Source organism: Pleurodeles waltl, chromosome 10 (genome assembly GCF_031143425.1).
Source record: "Pleurodeles waltl isolate 20211129_DDA chromosome 10, aPleWal1.hap1.20221129, whole genome shotgun sequence".
NCBI classification, from domain to species: domain Eukaryota; kingdom Metazoa; phylum Chordata; class Amphibia; order Caudata; family Salamandridae; genus Pleurodeles; species Pleurodeles waltl.
Genome location: NC_090449.1, coordinates 239,619,426 through 239,636,644, shown reverse-complemented (window position 1 = coordinate 239,636,644; position 17,219 = coordinate 239,619,426). Strand labels below are relative to the sequence as shown.

Genomic DNA, 17,219 nt, shown 5'->3' with positions numbered 1-17,219 from the left:
TCCACTTGGAAATAGTTTGTTTTGAGGCAGCGTCGCCTGTCCTAATATGCCCATAGTTAACAAACAGACGGTCAGATTGTCTGATTGATTTAGTCTTATCCAGGTAAAATGTGAGCACCCTCTTAAGGTCCAGGGAGTGCAAAGCTTTCTCCGCTGGAGTAACCAGATTGGGGAAAAATGTTGGAAGCGATATTGTCTGAATAATGTGAAAATCCAACACCACCTTAGGCAAGAACGATAGATGAGTCCTCAGGACCACTCTGTTATCATGGAAAACCGTTAACGGTTCCCTCGAAGATAGAGCCTGACTTTCACTGACCCTCCTAGCCGAAGTAATGGCTATCAGAAAATCTGCCTTCCACGTAAGGTGTTGTAAAGAAGCTTTGTGGATGGGTTAGAACGGAGAGGCCATAAGTCTAGGTAACACCACATTCAATTCCCATGGGAGTGAGGGTTTCCGAATGGGTGGAAAGACTTTCTTCAAGCTTTCTAAAAAATCCTTAACTACTGGCATGGTAAAGGAGGATTTCTGAGAGGGCGATTTACGATAAGCTGTAATGGGAGATAAATGTACCTTAATAGAGGAGAACTGCAGACCTGATCTCACCAGATGTAGCAGGTAAGGCAATATGACATCCTCCTGAGCCAAAATAGGATTGTGGTTGTGCTGTCGGCACCACATGTAGAACCTCTTCCACTTGAACGGGTAGGAGCGTCGTGTATACAGTCTTTTAGACTCCTTTAAAATGTTCATACATTCCTGCGAGAGCCATAGGTGCCCATATTGCAGGAATTCAGGAGCCATGCTGTCAAGCTCAGCAAGGGAAGGTTGGGATAAAGAATCTTTCCTCCTAGTCTGCAGAGGAGATCCGGTCTGCACTGCAACCTCCTGTGCGGTTGCTCAGACAACCGGAGAAGATCTGTGTACCAGTATTGTTGAGGCCATTGAGGGGCTATTAGTATCATCCAGGCGTTGGACCTGTAAAACTTGTTGATTACCGCTGGTATCAGGGGAATCGGTGGAAAGGCATAGAGAAATTTGCCTGACCAGTCTATCAACAGGGCATAACCTTGAGTCCCCGGACGGTAGAACCTGAACGTAAAGTCTGGGCATTTTTTGTTGACTTTATCTGCAAACAGATCTAACTGAGGTTGACCCCACCGCTGGAAGATGCCTGCAATGACTTCGTCATGAATAACCCAATCGTGGGCGTCTATGAGGGTCCTGCTTAGGAAATCTGCCTCTAAGTTTTGTTATCCTGGGGGGTGGACCCCTGTAAAGGACATTCCCCTCGCTATCAACCAGAGCCAGATTGTTTGAGAGTCCCGAGACAGGGAACGGGATCTCATGTTCCCGTGCTTGTTCAGATAGTACATCAATGTTGTATTGTCTGTCAGGACCAGAAGAGATTTTTCTTTGATTGATGGTGCAAACAATTTGAGAGCAAGGTGAACCACTCTGAGTGCCAGTAGGTTGATATGGTAAGTCTGCTCTTTGCTGGACCACAAGCCTTGAGCCTGAAGGGGACCCAGGTGAGCTCCCCACCCCTGTAGTGATGCATCCGTTACCAGCGTGTCGGAAGGAATGGATTGAAAAAATGGAGCACCGGCTAACAGGTGATGTTCGTGTATCCACCATTGTAATGATTGTAGAACTCCTGTAGGAAGTATTCTGTCCTCCCATTGGGCTGTGTGCTGATCCCACTGATCCTCCAGAGCCTCTTGAAGAGGTCTCATATGCAGTCTGGCATTCGGGACAATGAAAATTCAGGAGGCCATGGAGCCCAACAGAGATGTTACCTGACAGACCGTAGGTCTGGGAGTACAGAGGAGAGTGTGACACTTCTTCGTTAATGATAATAGTCGTTCCTCCATTAGGATACACTCTTTCTAACTTGGTATCCAGTATTGCCCCCAGGTAGTGGAGGTTTTGAGTTAGTATGAGAGTGGACTTCTGGACTTATGCAAACCCAGAGAGCTGAAAGTGTTGAGAACCAGGTTGAGATGGTTTACAGCCTGTTCTGGGGTGGAAGCTTTGAACAGCCAGTCGTCTAGGTATGGATAAAGGAAGATTTTCTGCTTTCTCAAGTGTGCCGCTATCGCTGGCACACATTTGGAGAATGTCCGAAGGGCGGATTTTAGGCCGAAGGGCAACACTTTGAACTGGTAGTGTTGAGAGGTGACTACAAACCGGAGGAATTTTCGATGTTTGGGTACGATTGGAATGTGAAAGTACGCATCCTGTAGATCCATGGAGCACATCCAGTCTCCTCAGTGTAGCTGAGGGAAAATTTGATGAAGAGCAAGCATTCTGAATTTCTGTTTCTGGATACATTTGGTCAGAAGTCTCAAATCCAGAATGGGTTTGAAAACCCCTTCTTGACCCTTTTTTGTTACAAGGAAATATCGGGAGTACACTCCTTTTCCCCTTTGAAAAAAAGGAACCTTTTCTATGGCTCTCTTTTTCAACAGGAAGCGAACATCTTTGTATAGTAACGAGTGGTGGGCAGACTTTGACCTGGTTGGTGGCAGAGGAGGTAGAGGGGATCTGAAACAAATAGCGTATCCATTCTCCTCAATGTTTAGCACCCATTTGTCTCTTGTCACGGCGTGCCACTCGTGAGCGAACTTTGCGATACTTCGCCCAACTGGAGTGGTGGACAGAATTAAGGGAATCATATCCTCATTGCTTGCCCGAGGTTTTGGGGGTAGACTGGTGTGGTCTGCTAGGTCTGTGATCTCTTGCAGTTTTGCGGGACTGAAACAGAGGTCGTCCTTGCTTTTGTTGAGGTCTTTGGGACCAATGAGGGGTTTGAACCCTGTGTTGGTAAGGATGCCAGTCATAAGGCCTATACCTCCGCCTAAAGTCTTTTCGCCTCTCTGGTCCCACTGTTCTCATTGTGTCAACTTCGGAGTTCATTTTAGCCATTTCGTCATCAGTGTGGGCACCAAATAAGGAGTTACCATTAAAAGGCAGGTTTAGGATGCGATGTTGTGCTTCCTGCTTAGACTCTGTAAGCCTTAGCCAAGAAGACCTTCTTGCACAAATGTCATGTGCGTAGCAATGAGACGCCCAGTCTGTGCGGTCCGCAGCAGCGCTAATAATCTGATTGGCGACCAAACTCCCCTCCTGAAGGATCTCTTGGAAGTCTTGCCTGCCTTCCCTAGGCAACGTCTCTGCGAACCTGTTTAGGGAATCCCTCAGGGACCAGTAGTATCTGCCCAAAAGTGCAGAGGCACTCAAGACCTTCATAACTGACGCTGATGTGCCACACATTTTTCTGCCCAGCGAATCCAGACGTTTGCTCTCTTTATCTGGAGGGACCGTTGACGATGAAGCCACCAAATGAGTCTTGCGGGCTGCGGCTAAATTAACAGAGTCTAGTGGGGGATCAGCTCTGAGAATTAAAGGATCCTGCTCTGGGGCTTTGTATTTCTTTAGAATCCTAGCTGGCGCTGAACGGAGGCTTGCTGGTGTTAGGAACGTTTCCATCGTCGGTTAAAGGAGACCAGGCACCAGTGGTAGTAACTGCCTGGTAGATGTTCGGTGATGTAGGGTCTCAAAAATCACAGATGAAGAGGTTGGTGGCTTTGGAACGTCAATGTTCAGTTTATGGGCCCCTCTAAGCAACACCTCGTTGAAGGTCGTTATGTCATCCACTGCACACTCTAGCAAGCAGGGAGTTTGTCAAAGTTAGAGAATAGTCTTTGATGGAAGAGTTAGATGATGTGGACCACAAAGAAGTTCTCAGCTGATGTCGTGATCTAGAAGACCTCGACCTAGATCGCCGTCTGGAGCGCGACCTGCTCCTGGATCTTGACGGACTGCGTCAATGTCTAGGACTTGGCTGGCCAGATATTGGGCCAGTCCGCTCTGTGTGCATCGTTGGTGAGGGTGTTCTTGGCAATGACGCTGATGGTGAATACATACATGAATATTGTGAGTCTGGAGAACCCAGTGTCTTGTTAAGGCTCTCCAACCATCTAGGTTACAGATTTATGGGCAAGATGTATCCCAGCGATGATGCCTTAAGACGCTCCTGATGACCCACTCCGTATAGAGACCACCGGACCTTGTGGAGGGAGATCTGTCTCGGCAGCTGGTTGTACCGTCACTTGTTCCTGATGCGTCACTCCTTGGGAGACAGGTGTAATTGGTGATAGCTGTCTCGACGTCGAACAACAGTGCAGTCGTCGATGGAGGCCTACGCACCTCTGACGCCAACTGAGTAAGTCTGGTATCGATGGCGACTGCCGGTCCGTTGCATGCATATGTTTTGACGTTGAGTGATGGACCACCGACGAGGAACGTCTCAGCTCTGAACGATGTGGGGACCTCGACCACGTTCGACGTTGTATGCCTTGACGTCGAGGGATGGAGCGACTTCGACGGCATATGAGCACTTCTGTGCTTACTCAACGTCGATCAGTGAGTCGCCGTCGACGGAGATCTATCCCGATGAGGGAGATGAGCCTTCAGCGTCATGTCTTTCAGTCGTCGGTTGAATCGCCGTTGACGGAGTCATAGATTTCAACGCCTGGTGATGCGACGACGGAAGGGATGACGTTGATGGGGAACAGACAGGTATTTTCTTACCGTCTGACGTCGATCTGGCTCATCGTGAAGGGTCTCTAGAAGTTCTGGGAAGAGAAGATGATCACGTTTTCTCTCTCTCATGAAGCCCATGAAGACGAAGCCTTTCTCTGTCTTTTAAAGTCCTTTTAGATAGATTTTTACAATGTCTGAAGGTGTCAGGACAGTGACTCTGAGGCAAACACACTATGCACACAGAGTGAGGATCTGACTGGGCCTTTTTCCCACAGGAAGGGCATTTCACAAAAAGGGAAGGCATTTTGTGAAAGAAAATAATCACTTCAATCAGGAAATAAGTGAAGACGTCGAGTGAAGTCTAAAAAACAAAGTTTTTAACCCCCAGAAAAATGAGAGCTCAATGCTCCAGGATCCTCACAGAAGAAGCCGGAAAAAAGAACTGACCTAATTGTGAACCAACTGTCACCTCATTCTCACCCCTGAGGCATGGTGGGATACTGGAGGTGCTCAGGGTCTTAAAGGGACGGTGCCAATTTTTGGTTCTGCTGTGTTAGCCTGCATACAGCTTATTGGCTAATAATGCTCCTTTATTTTCAATGTAGTTTTTCTCATTTAAAATGTGTTGCTTATATTTTCTATGACTTCTACTTGGGCTTCAGAAAGTTTTAACTCTAATTGAATGCTTTAATGTATGTTTAAAAAAGAAACTCCATAGAAATAAAGCTTTTTTAGCCTGTTTATCAACATAGACTGCATTGCTGTTTTACACATGCATACATTATACTTGTATTGAAAGTATTTACTAAAATGTTATTTTTTCATATATATTTCATACATATACATGTGTGTTTAGATATGCTCCGGGGTCCCCGCACGTGGGCGGGAATATTCAATGTTTATGACTATTGATGAGGGTCCCCTGGAAGAGAAAGATGCATTCTGACATCAATAAACTGTTCTATAAGGTCACATGTTTTGTACTGCATCAAAGCAGCTATAGAAAACCACATTTTGTAGACTGCCCATTACAGGCAAGCTCTGTGCCCCTAATGGGGTGTAACTCTCACAGGCTGGATAATTTCAGAGATACATCTGGCCCAGGGACACCCCACAGCAGCCCATGTATCAAACGGAAAAGGTTGAGGGAACAGGGTTCTAAAGTCAAACATCCTGGGGGGGTCTTGGAGCATGGAGAGCGTGACATGAGAACTTTTAAGATGAACCAGGTTTGGGGTGATACACTTTGAGCCGGTGGTTGAGTGTATCAAAGTCATGTAAGGCATCACTCAATTTGTCACACATACGCAGAACTTCAAATTTGAAAAGATCACTGGAGCAAACTGAACACTTAGCAGCCCTGACTAGAAGAGGATTGCGATCAACTGTAGATATTTGCATTCATAAATATAGAAGCAGACTGCAGAGGTCAATTTCTTATTTTGCCACAATGTGGCACAAATAACCTACTTGCTGGAAGTGGGACAGAAATATGCTAGAATGGCTGTGTGATCAATCGTTAAATGTCTGGGATGTTAAAAAAATTTTACTACACATTTTTTTTACTTTAAAAGTGTTTTGCATATGAAAAGGCTAACACCCCCTTAGTCATAATAACACAGAGGAGCAGATCCATATGAAAGAAAAGTTGGACAGACAAACAGATAAAGCTGTATTTAACTGGCAATACAGACTCCGAACTGCATATCTCGCAAGGGATCATTAACGTTTCCAGATTGGCAGGGGAGGGGTGATGATAGAGCAGATAGATTCATAGTACCAATGGTAATAATGGTTTGGTGCTAATTAATGTACTGTCCTATACCCTTGTCATGCAGTGTCTGCTGCAGATCATGTAGAAATGACCGGTGGCGGTACATAAGATGCATTACTAGATCTCTGGATCTGTACCAGAGTACCTGTTTGTTTCTGAGAAGTGCAGGTAGTCTATAATTGAAAGTATTACGTTTTTCTGGAGAAGTGCAGGTACTCTCCCTCTCAAAATAAAAAAGTGCTGGTACTCAATACCGGACAGTACCGATCCATTTAAAGCACTGTCTGGAAGCGGTAGTGGCGTTCAGTGTGCCTCAATCACGCCTGTTCCTCTGTTCACACCTGTTCTTCTCTTCACACCCCTTTCATCTAATTTCTATGTCAGGACTGGAGGCTCAGATTCAGCAGCAGACACCCTAATAGGAGAGATGAGCATTGTGTCCTTGTCAGTGCAGCAAAAGTGAAAAATAAAATGGTAAATAATGAATCATCATTTTGTTTTTCACTGCTCCCAGCCCAAGCAGTGTTTGGGAGTGGGGCATTGCTGCTGACTGGCAGCAGAGGAGCGATGTTCACTCCATCTGTTTACACTGTGCATGTCAGTTTGGCAGGCTGTCTTGAGCCGGCCGGCCAGCCTCACACACTCAGTGAAAACCTCTCCACTGAGCTGTCAGACAGCTGGGTGGAGAGCTGGCACAGGCCCCCTGTGCCTGCTGGAGCATCAAGGCAGCCTACTCCCCCAGTTAATCCTGGCTCTGCTCTCATGCTGCTCATTTGCAGCGTGACAGCAGCAACGCCATTTGGAGAGGGAATCTGGCTGAGGCTCCAGCAGGTGCTGTGCCTTTGCTCTGACTGCAATGAAGAGAAGGACGAGGAGGAGGAGGAGGAGCAGGAGCGCGGGTAGGTACGTTTTTATTTTTTGTTTTGGCCCACTGACAGGCACTGTGAGAAACTCATATTGCCTTAAGCTTTAATTCCAGAGCTCTTGGTCACAGCTATGATTAAGAGCTTCAGAATGTTAGCGTTAGGTCACTGTGATTTTTTTTTTTTTTTTACTATGCCTACCACTGGACTGGCACTCGACTTGCTGACCCTCCAATGTTGAGGGTTACCAGCCGCCACTGCTCAGATTATGCAAAAACGTTTGCCATTTATTTGCTCAGCAGCAAAACCAATATTATAATAAACAACATTAAAGACTACAAATCCCACTAGTCTGAGTTATTCACAATCAATAGTTCATCCACAGAGTCCAGCATATAAAACAACCACCACCGCAAAGCACTTCCTCTCTCTTCGCTGCTCAGCAGCCAAATAATTCCTTGGTGAATTTGTGCACGGATTAGGGTATTTATGCTATTTACAGTATTAATGCCTGTTTTTTATATCCAGTTTACTGGTGCAGTCTGCAATTGGTGAGTGCCGTGGCTGCTCGAAGGCAGCAATTCACCCTCACTGGGAGCCTCCTCACGGCTCTGCAGTACGGTGACCTCCAGTGCTGCCAGGGACTACGTGCTATATTTTTATCCACATTGGGTCCTCCAGGGGGCACAGGATACGTGAACTCAGCACCCCTGTTCTTTGCATTCCAGACATTCCTTTTCTGAGGGAGCAAAGAATACTGGTCAGGCCTTATATTTCTAGACTCCAGTTGTGCGATTGGTTGATCGTGGAGAATGCGCCACGGTAAGCCCGAGCCCCTCCCCCCCCCCGGCGCAATAAGCATTGGTAACAGCAAGGAATTTCTACAGCCTAATAATAACATGCATTGGCCACTGCAACCCCTTTACAACTTAAGTCCTTCTGGGTGACGGACTATAGTGTTGATCCCTAATATTTCCACCTAGATCCCTTAGGCCCCTTCTCAGGACCTGATCCCCATGACAGATTCTAACACCGGGTTCTGGGGGGACAGGGGATGAGGGACAACCTCTCCTTCCCATTCACATGGGGTTGGTGGACAACATCAGCGCCTCCCACCTGAAAGCAATCTCTTCAGCCTTGCAAATGGTTAAACTTACAGCCTGGTGTAATGTGGTACCCTGCAAGGAGCAAGTGTGGGGTCTGTTCCCCTTGGTGACTCTCAGGATGCATGTCAAGGCAAATAAAAAGCCAAGGCCCAGGCTCTCCCCCCAGTGGTGGATGCCTTGGAAAGGCCCTGCAATGCATTTTAGAGAAAGCGCATTAATGCCTTGGCAGCGCAGGATGCCAATTCCCAGCCTGGGATTACCCTCCATGATGACTATTCCTACTGCCCTCAGGAGCTCGATGACTGTCGAGTACGACCCCACCCTGATGAGGACTCTGGTTAAGAACCAAGTCCCAATAGACCTTGGCGATGGGAAGGTGGTGCCAAACGTCCCAGCCTGGATGATCAGGTTGTCGTCACTCCACAAGATGCAGTGGACACATACGATCTTCTGGATCCTGATTACATTTTTCACCCCTGCTTGGCGGACTAGGACCCCACCAACAAGGTTGCGACATACGTGGCTTTCCAAATTTGCAAACCTATGGACCAAGAGATCAGGGGTAGACTTAGAATGGAATGCACAGACCTTCCCTAGCAGGCAAAGTCGCCTGCACTCCATAAAGATGGGAAAACAGCGAGTTTCATCACAAAATGTGACAAGGATCCTTAAAAAGGTTCGGACTGGTCTTGGAGATCTTGCCAAGAAAAGGTCCTTGATGTCCTGGGGCCACTCACAAAATTTTCGACATGGCTGAAGCTGCCTGAGAGTCGGGTGAACTGATTGATCCTGCTATCCTATGTGGATGGGCCCACCAGGCTATATGCTTCCTGGGGAATGCCAATTGTACGTTATCCACAGAGCGCAGATGGTCTTTGCTGACTCGAATCGACCCCAAGTTAGGGGAACTGGCCAGAGGCAGAGGGAGGTCTCTTCAGAGATCCTTTCATTAAAGACCTCACAAAATTTGTCATAATTTTCTCCTCATTGGAAAAGGTCCATTAGTATATCTATAAGGTGTTCAAGGTTTTTGGTGGAGCCGGAAGAGGTAGGGGACGTTGCTCTGGCTGCACCTACAATACCAACCTGACAAGCTCCAGACAAGGCGATCGCTGCAGTGGCAGGACCAAAATAAATTTGGAGGGTTCTACCCCACCCGGGACAACGGTGGAAGCTGGGTGAATTTATGAGGAGTCAACAAATCCCCTAGGGGCACTAACAGTAAGCAATACCACCTTTTCCCTACCAGAGATAGGAGGCAGGTTACAGAGGTTCATTCAAACGTGAGACTCACTCACAGTGGATGCATGGGTGCTGCAAACTGTGGAGGGCTTTCACATAGAACCCTGGCCCATAGTTTTCTCACAAGGGGCAATGCATGTCGTCGACAGAGGTCCAAGACCTTTTACGCAAAGGGGCAATCATTCCTACGATTCAGCACCCCAGGGGTTCTCTCAGCAACATCTTCCTGGTGGAAAAGAAGGACAAAGTTTTTTAAGGGCTTTCAACAGGTGGGTAGTATACCAGCATTTCAAAATGGAGGGGATTGATCTCCTTAGGGATATCCACCTTCAGAACGACTGGCTTGGCAGATTGGACTTGGAGGACGCGTATTTCACAGTTCCAATTTTTACCCCACATCAGCGATTTCTGCAATTCATCTGTAGGGATCAAATTTTCAAATTCACACCTCACTTTTGGTCTCTCCTCTGCACCATGGCCCTTCTCCAGGGCAATACACCCAGCCACAGCTTGGCTTAGAGCGAAAGGAGCCAGACTCATTGCCTATCTGGATGACTTCTTGCTTATGAATCCGGACAGAGTCAAATTAGAGACATAACTGCAATTGACAATATCTCTGCTTCAAAATCTAAGGTTTATCATCAAAGATCAGAAGTCAGAGTTTACTACTTCGCAAACTGCGTAGAACATTAGAGAAGGAACAAGTCTCTCTCTCTCTCTCTCTCACATCTAGCCAGGATTGTTGGTCTTCTCTATTTGTCTATTCAGGCAATGTTTTCCGGGACCGCTCCATTACAGAGCCCTCTTATGGTGGAAGGCACTCCATCTCAGGTGAGGCCTCACTTATGCCCAGTAGGTCAGTATCTCCTCAGAAGCATGGATTGAAATCCGGTGGTGGCTAGACCCCATGCAAACCTGGAATGGCAGGGTCATTTCTGGCATGAATCCAAATCTGGTCATATAGTCCGATGCGAGCTGCCTAGGCTGAGGAGCCATGTGTAGAAAGGTTACAGCTGGAGGACTGTGGTCAAGCGACGACGAGGCACAACTGTGTAGAGTTCTTGGAAGGGTCATTTGGAATCCAGAGCCTGGAGGCCAACAGGGTCTCTTGCTCCATCCTTTTGAAAATAGACAATATGTGGGCAGTCCGGTACATCAATTCCCTGGGAGGTACTTGCTCCAAAGCGTTGGTGGATCTGGCCAGGATTTTTGGAACCATTATTTAGCCAACAAGATATCTGTCACGGAGGAGTTTCTTCTGGTACACCTGAATCAAATGGCAGATTGGAAATCCTGATATCCGAGAGATTCCAATACTTGGAAGCTGGACCTGCAACTCTTTCTGGCAATCATGCTAAAACGAGGTCCATGTCAAGTGGATCTCTTTGCCTTCTGACTCAATCATCAGCTGCCCGCTTTTTCAGTTGGCATCTGGATCTGTTGGCAGAAGCAAAAGATACCTTCCTGCAGGACTGAGGCCACTTTCGGGGGTATGCGTTCCCGCCGTTCTCAGTGACTGCCGACTCATGGCATTGGTCAGGCGTCTGAGTGGAGGTAATCCCGGTGACACCGTTGAGGAAGTCACAAGTCTGTTATCCAGATCTTTCTAAGGATTTTTCAATGCCACTTCCCCAGACACCTCCTCTTCAGACAATCATGGCAACCCCCACCAGTCGGTTCAGGACAGTAATCTTCATCTGAATGTTTGGAAGATTACGGGGGACTCTGGGATGTCTCAGGCCTTTCATCACAAGCTTCCTTAGTCATCAAGAGAGCTTGGGCAGACTCTACAATCAAAAGATATGGTTCAGCCTGGAATAGATGGTCACGCTGGCATATTCAGCACAATCTCAATCCTGTAGAGGCAGATGTCATACTCATTATGACATTTCTGGTGGAGCTGGCGAGCACTGGACTTGCGTACCCGCACCATTAATGCTTTTAGATCTGCCATTTCAGTGGGTCACATACCATTCCAAGAAGTACCACCTGGAGAACACCCTCTTGTATGTAGACTACTGAGAGATATTAGTTCATCTATTCCCCCGGAACCTTGTTACTCTTCATTATGGGATGTGAATGTGGTCCTATGACTCCTGTTGTCATGGCAAGGTAAAAAACATTTGTCAAGTAAGGAATTGTCCAGTGACTTGGCGATTTTATCATGCTTGAGCTCCGTAGACGGCTGTCAGATGTGCAAGCACTTGACATCACAGCCCACATTTTTACATCACATGGTTTCTTGTTCTATATATCTAAGAGGATCAAAACTAATGCCAGAGTGGTGGTGCATTATCCAGCTTTCCCTTCTCACCCCAAAATGAGTGTGCTTAGGTACCCCTGGGCCTACGAAGTTATGACTGAAGAACACGGTCCCTCAGGGATGAGACAGCTTCCGATAGCTTTTCAGAAACCGTTTAAGTAGGTGTCTGCATCAACCATCGCCATTTTGAGAAGTGGATTCTACAAGAGGCTGGCATTTATACCTCTGCCTTTGGTGCGCTTTGACTAGAGGGGCGATAGCTTCAAAAGCTTTTGCTTGGGGGGGGGGGGGGGGACTGGAAGACAACATCAGGGTGTCAGATTGGTCATCAGATTCTACATTTAAGACATTCTATTTGAAGCCAATCTCTGGAATGGCCTCACTGGTGGTCAAGAAGCTTTAAACTTGCATAATCTGAGCCTCCAGTCTTGACATAGAATATAAAATGTCCTAGCTGTTGCGAAGGAAAGTTTCAATTCTATTAGGGACACAGAGGCAAGGATTATCCTTCCCAGTTATTCATTCTTATTTCAACAAACCTCCCTCCATGGGATGAATTTACAGAAGCGAGGATGAGTATATATCTTTTCTGATATTGTTTGTTATATTGTGGCACTGAGTTATACTGGTAATAGTCTGTACTTTGAGAATGTTACTGTAAATGTTGAAGACAGTCGATGCCCAAAGATTGATTTCTTTTCTTTTTCCTGTGGTAAGAGCTGATCCAAAACAAGATGTCTGAATTGACCCGATGGAAGGAACTCTATTGAGCAATGAAAGAGGAAGTGCTTTTCCTTGGTGGAAGTTTTATATGCTGGACTCTGTGTTTGAACTGCTGAAAGTGAAAAACTCAAAGACTCATGGGTTTTGTAATCTTTAATTTTGTTTATTATTATATTGGTTTGGCTGCTGAGCAAATAAGTGGAGAAAATTAATGCATAAGCCTCACCTCCGTATCCTCTATAGAATTGAAACTTCCCTTCACAATAGCTGGTCATTTTATATTCTCTCACTTTTCCTCTATTTGCATCTTCCACACACCATCATCTTCTTCACCAATGTCTTTTCACCCTCACTTTCTGCATCTACTTTCTTGCATTTGCCCTTTCATGGAGCTCTCTCCCTCACTTTCTCTCCCACAGACAGGCACACTCTCTTCACAATTGTAAATACAGCATTTCCCTTCCCTGAGTTTGATGCCCTCAGTATTTCAGTGGTGTACCACCCTTCACACAAAATGGTAATTACAATTGACACTTGTGTGACAACTGCTCTTTGAGAGGCTACAATCTGGAGGAACACGTAGTCAAAGACCATTATGACCCAGTTAAAGGCAATGTGAGCAACCCTTACAAACGTCGGTGAAAACAAACTAAACAACTTAGCTGGGCCAAGGGTGATTTCAATAGCAACACTACACCTCTCCTCGGTTTGGGTCCAGCTCATTTGGAAAGGGGCATTACGGCTTATGGGGTATTGGAGTCCGTAACTGCACAGTCCTGTGTGGAGATCCTCTGAGGGTTCATGGGTCTCTGTCAGCACGCAACCAAAGCCCCTCTGATAGCCAGACAATAAGATTGTGAAGTTTCCTGAGGGAGGACATGCCTTCAAAGACCTTTTTGCCCATGCACCCTTGCATTATGAAATAGACACGATAGAATGCATGCCTTCATTTGCATGGGGCAGCAAACTCATGCAAATAAAAGCACACACAGGCCATTAATTTTGTGCAATAGGTATTATAGAAAGGGCTTCAAAAACGGGTGCAAATATCCACTGCACTAGGGGGGCTGTTTTAAAAAAAAGTCTTAAGAGTTTAGTATCAGACAGCAGGAGTCCCGGTGCATGTTACCACAAATTTACAAACACAAACCGATTTTGAAAGTGCCAAAGACTAAACAGTTTAAAAAAAAGATGCTTGTGACAGTTTATAAACTGCACATCTGTATGTTTCTATCCAAGGTACGCATTCCACATTTACTCTCCAAATGTATATTACAATGATTTTGAGCTTTGGTGAGAACAAGAAATTAAGGATTGGAGGAGCTAAAGAGTCTGACGGTGTAATGACTTATCATGTATTAAATGAGTGATGATGTATTGCAAGAAATACCCACTGCTGTGTGTCAAAATGATGTTACAAGTCACCTCAGAGTTCAATGACCTGTCAAGAAGGAACTATTTTGCTACAAATCACCTCTAGGGCTTGCAATATTCAAAAACCTGATAGGAAGTATTTTATTCCACATATAATCCGCTCATCACCAAGCACAGTGTTACAAAGGACAGTGAGCTACCTTTGCATCTGACAAGCACTCATGACTGAAATAATCATTTTGAACTCACCTAAAAAAGGAAAGTCTTCCTTTTTCATTTCTTCCGTAGATAGAAGATATCTGGTTAGACCATGTTTTTTATTTCCATATTTCCGACTAATTGGATTTATTTGTTGCTCAGCAGTGTTCGAAGTTACAGGAGTATTCTCACCCAACGCAGACACACCTGAAACAAAAAAATGGGAGCATGCTTGGTCCTTTGTGTTGCTGGCGCAATCGGAACATGGATCTTTCTGAAGTAGAGTAAGCCCTGCATTCATAACAAAAGCATGTACTGGATGCAAAGAGACGGCCAGTGTCCGCACTTCCTGTTCAAGACAGTAAGATTACAATGATTTCTCAAGATAGACCTCGAACTGACAGGACATAGAAACAAAAATCTAGAAGGAGACGGACCAGAGGTGTCATTTCATTAAAACCATTAGGGTCGAATAAGTGACATCACTTGCCTTTAGGCCCACAATGATTTCACAGAAATTGGGGTCACACTTCCTCTGATGCTAACAGTCGTCTGATGATGATGATTTTTTTAATAACCTTTTGTGAACACTATAGGGTATAGCATGTTAATATACAGTGATTGAAAACGGATCAAACCACCACCTATTAAACTGTCAAGTTCAAGACAAATATTTACAAACAATTAACTCAGGGCTACAGGATCGCACTATATCTCTTCTTCCATGAAGACGGCAATACCATATAATATCAGTGGATTTGTAGCTGTTTTTTGGAAAGGACCTTCCTAAGGAGGCCTACCTGTAAATGTAGCTTTTATTTGTCTAATAATTTCCGTTCGGAGAACAAATGTATCTTCAATCAGGAATTCTAAATTCAGCATATTCGGCTAAAAACATATTGACAACAAAAACCATGACCACTGCAAGCCTGTTCTTCAGGAATGCGAACGCCATCCTAAATGTAATGATTCGTCTCTAAAACAAAGAAAGCACAAGATAAACAGCAAACCTTGCTCGCTCGAGGGGACATCCTCTCCGCTCATCTGTTTCCCCCTACTGTCCGCGGTGACGATCTGGCTTATTCCCATCAGTGAAGACACAACATTTGAGCACGGTGGTGGTAAACTGAATCTCTAGCAATAAGAGAAAATAACACTTTTTTAACACGAGTGCCAATACCAGGCACATATAATTGATCAACCTTTACAGTTATTACATCATTATCACATGTTCTTGCAGCCGCAGTTAAAGCATCAACTTACTATTCATGCACACGTGAAACTATGCAAGCTGTCACTGCTGAATCTGAAGCATTCACTGTCAAATAATAAGCTCATTATTCAACTGCTTCGAAATGAGCCAGCTAAGTCTGACCAAAAAGAACATTATCTCTCCAAAAGCTGTTACAATCCATTCAAAAACAGAAATACTTATGACAGAAGTGGTTATTCTGCAGTTTTTAAGCTTAGCCAATTGCCCTTCCTACCTTTGGTGAAAAACACAAGTATTGATTACTTCTTGATTTTTTTTCCCTTGGATTCTCAGGCGATCAGCGGAGCCCTAGCTCCTGGGTTTGGCCTATGCTAATATCCTGCAACCAGCACTCATACCACGGGAATCCACAGTTCTGAGCCTTTGGCTTGGCATGAGTGAGGAATGCATGGGTTTCTGGCCATGTACCGTGTCCAGCCATAGTGCCCACAAAAAACACTGCGCTGAGCTCTTGGTGCACAGCACCACCATCAGTCAGGCACTACCCCTGGTCTCCATGACTCCAAAACAAGATGAGAATGGACACTGGCCTTGCACCGCTGTCTTTGGGCACAAAATCTGCCTCCATTAAGGATCATGCCCCAAAAACTCACTCCATGAAGCCTTCATTCTTGCACAGCAGAATATGAATGCAGGGCATGAGATTAGGCCACACGCTGGGGACAGTGTTTGAGGCACTAGTGCCCTTTTTTAATGAGACCTTTAATTTTTTCTTTGAGAAATAAAGAGATGCAAAACGAGTGGAGCTAATGCCTGGTGATGCAGGCCATTTGTTCTGTGGGAACAACACAGATTAGTATAATCTGCAATCCCTGGTTTGGATTTACAAGTCCTTTAGCACCATACACTTCGTGGAAGATTAAAAAAAACATGGGGTCCCTTCTGTCGTTGTGGTCTCTCATTCTTCCAGGGTTTGCAATATGCTAGCACAGTCTCCGCGTATCACCCAATACTGATGATACTTTGTGAAGCATACCAATGGTGTGGACAATGATATTTCCCAGTCAATTAGATTGTTTGGAGCCGTAGATTCAGCTATAATGGCATGGATACAAAATGGCCAATTGGGAGAAGATACGCCCTTGGCCAATTAGATCTAAATATTTTTTTACATTCTATTCTGGGCACTTTGTTGTAATACAGATTCAAGAAAAATTACCTGATGGATTTGTATCATACTATGAAAAGGAACCATTTTGAGTAGTCATCTACTTGCATGTCAAGCTTGGTGTAGTTCCATTCAACAGTTGTTACTGTATTCAGGAGCAAAGATTATTATGGGAGTTGCAATGTGACCTGATTTTAGATCATCCAAACAATAGTACATCTGATCAATCTTAAAGAAATTTGAAAGGAAGAGTTTAAGCAGGACACAGTATGTATCTTCTAGATTTTCTACCTATCAATACACAGAAAAGATTAGTTGAAGTTAGCGCTTTAGAAAATGTTGGTCAGTGAAGGGAAAAAGGTGGAAAATACAGACATTTATTTATTCATGGCACTTCGTACGCCACAAAACACCAATAAAGGTAACTTTAATATCCTCTTGTTACTGTTTGCAGTTTATAAGAAATCAACTATTCAAATGTGAGACTTTTTATTATTACAAGTTACTGTATTTTTTGACACGCTGCATAACTTTTGAGGGATATAAATTAACAGTGGAACTGCTCGATGGCCTCTGAATAGTGCTATAAAACAGCAAGCAGTGAAGCACGATAAGAGACAGAATGTAGTGTCACTATAATAAGATCACTTCTGAGGCAACCAAATAAAAGTGCCTGTGATCGATGAGCTTTGTTACATTATTGTGATCATTCTAGAAAGGTAAATGAATAAAAGGCCACAACGACT

At 45.0% G+C, this 17,219-nt stretch overlaps 1 protein-coding gene across 5 annotated transcripts in view; it reads right to left on the bottom strand.

The window, feature by feature from the left end:
• REXO5 (RNA exonuclease 5) overlaps positions 1 to 17,219 on the bottom strand; it is a 567,496-nt gene that overhangs the window by 310,665 nt on the left and 239,612 nt on the right. For all 5 annotated transcript variants that reach the window (XM_069210276.1, XM_069210273.1, XM_069210274.1 and 2 more), the window contains 2 exons: positions 15,103 to 15,226; positions 14,144 to 14,299 (listed from right to left, as the gene is read on the bottom strand). In XM_069210276.1, the coding sequence (XP_069066377.1) occupies positions 14,144 to 14,299; positions 15,103 to 15,181 (235 nt within the window). In that variant the 5' untranslated portion in view covers positions 15,182 to 15,226. The remainder of the gene's footprint in view (positions 1 to 14,143; positions 14,300 to 15,102; positions 15,227 to 17,219) is intronic.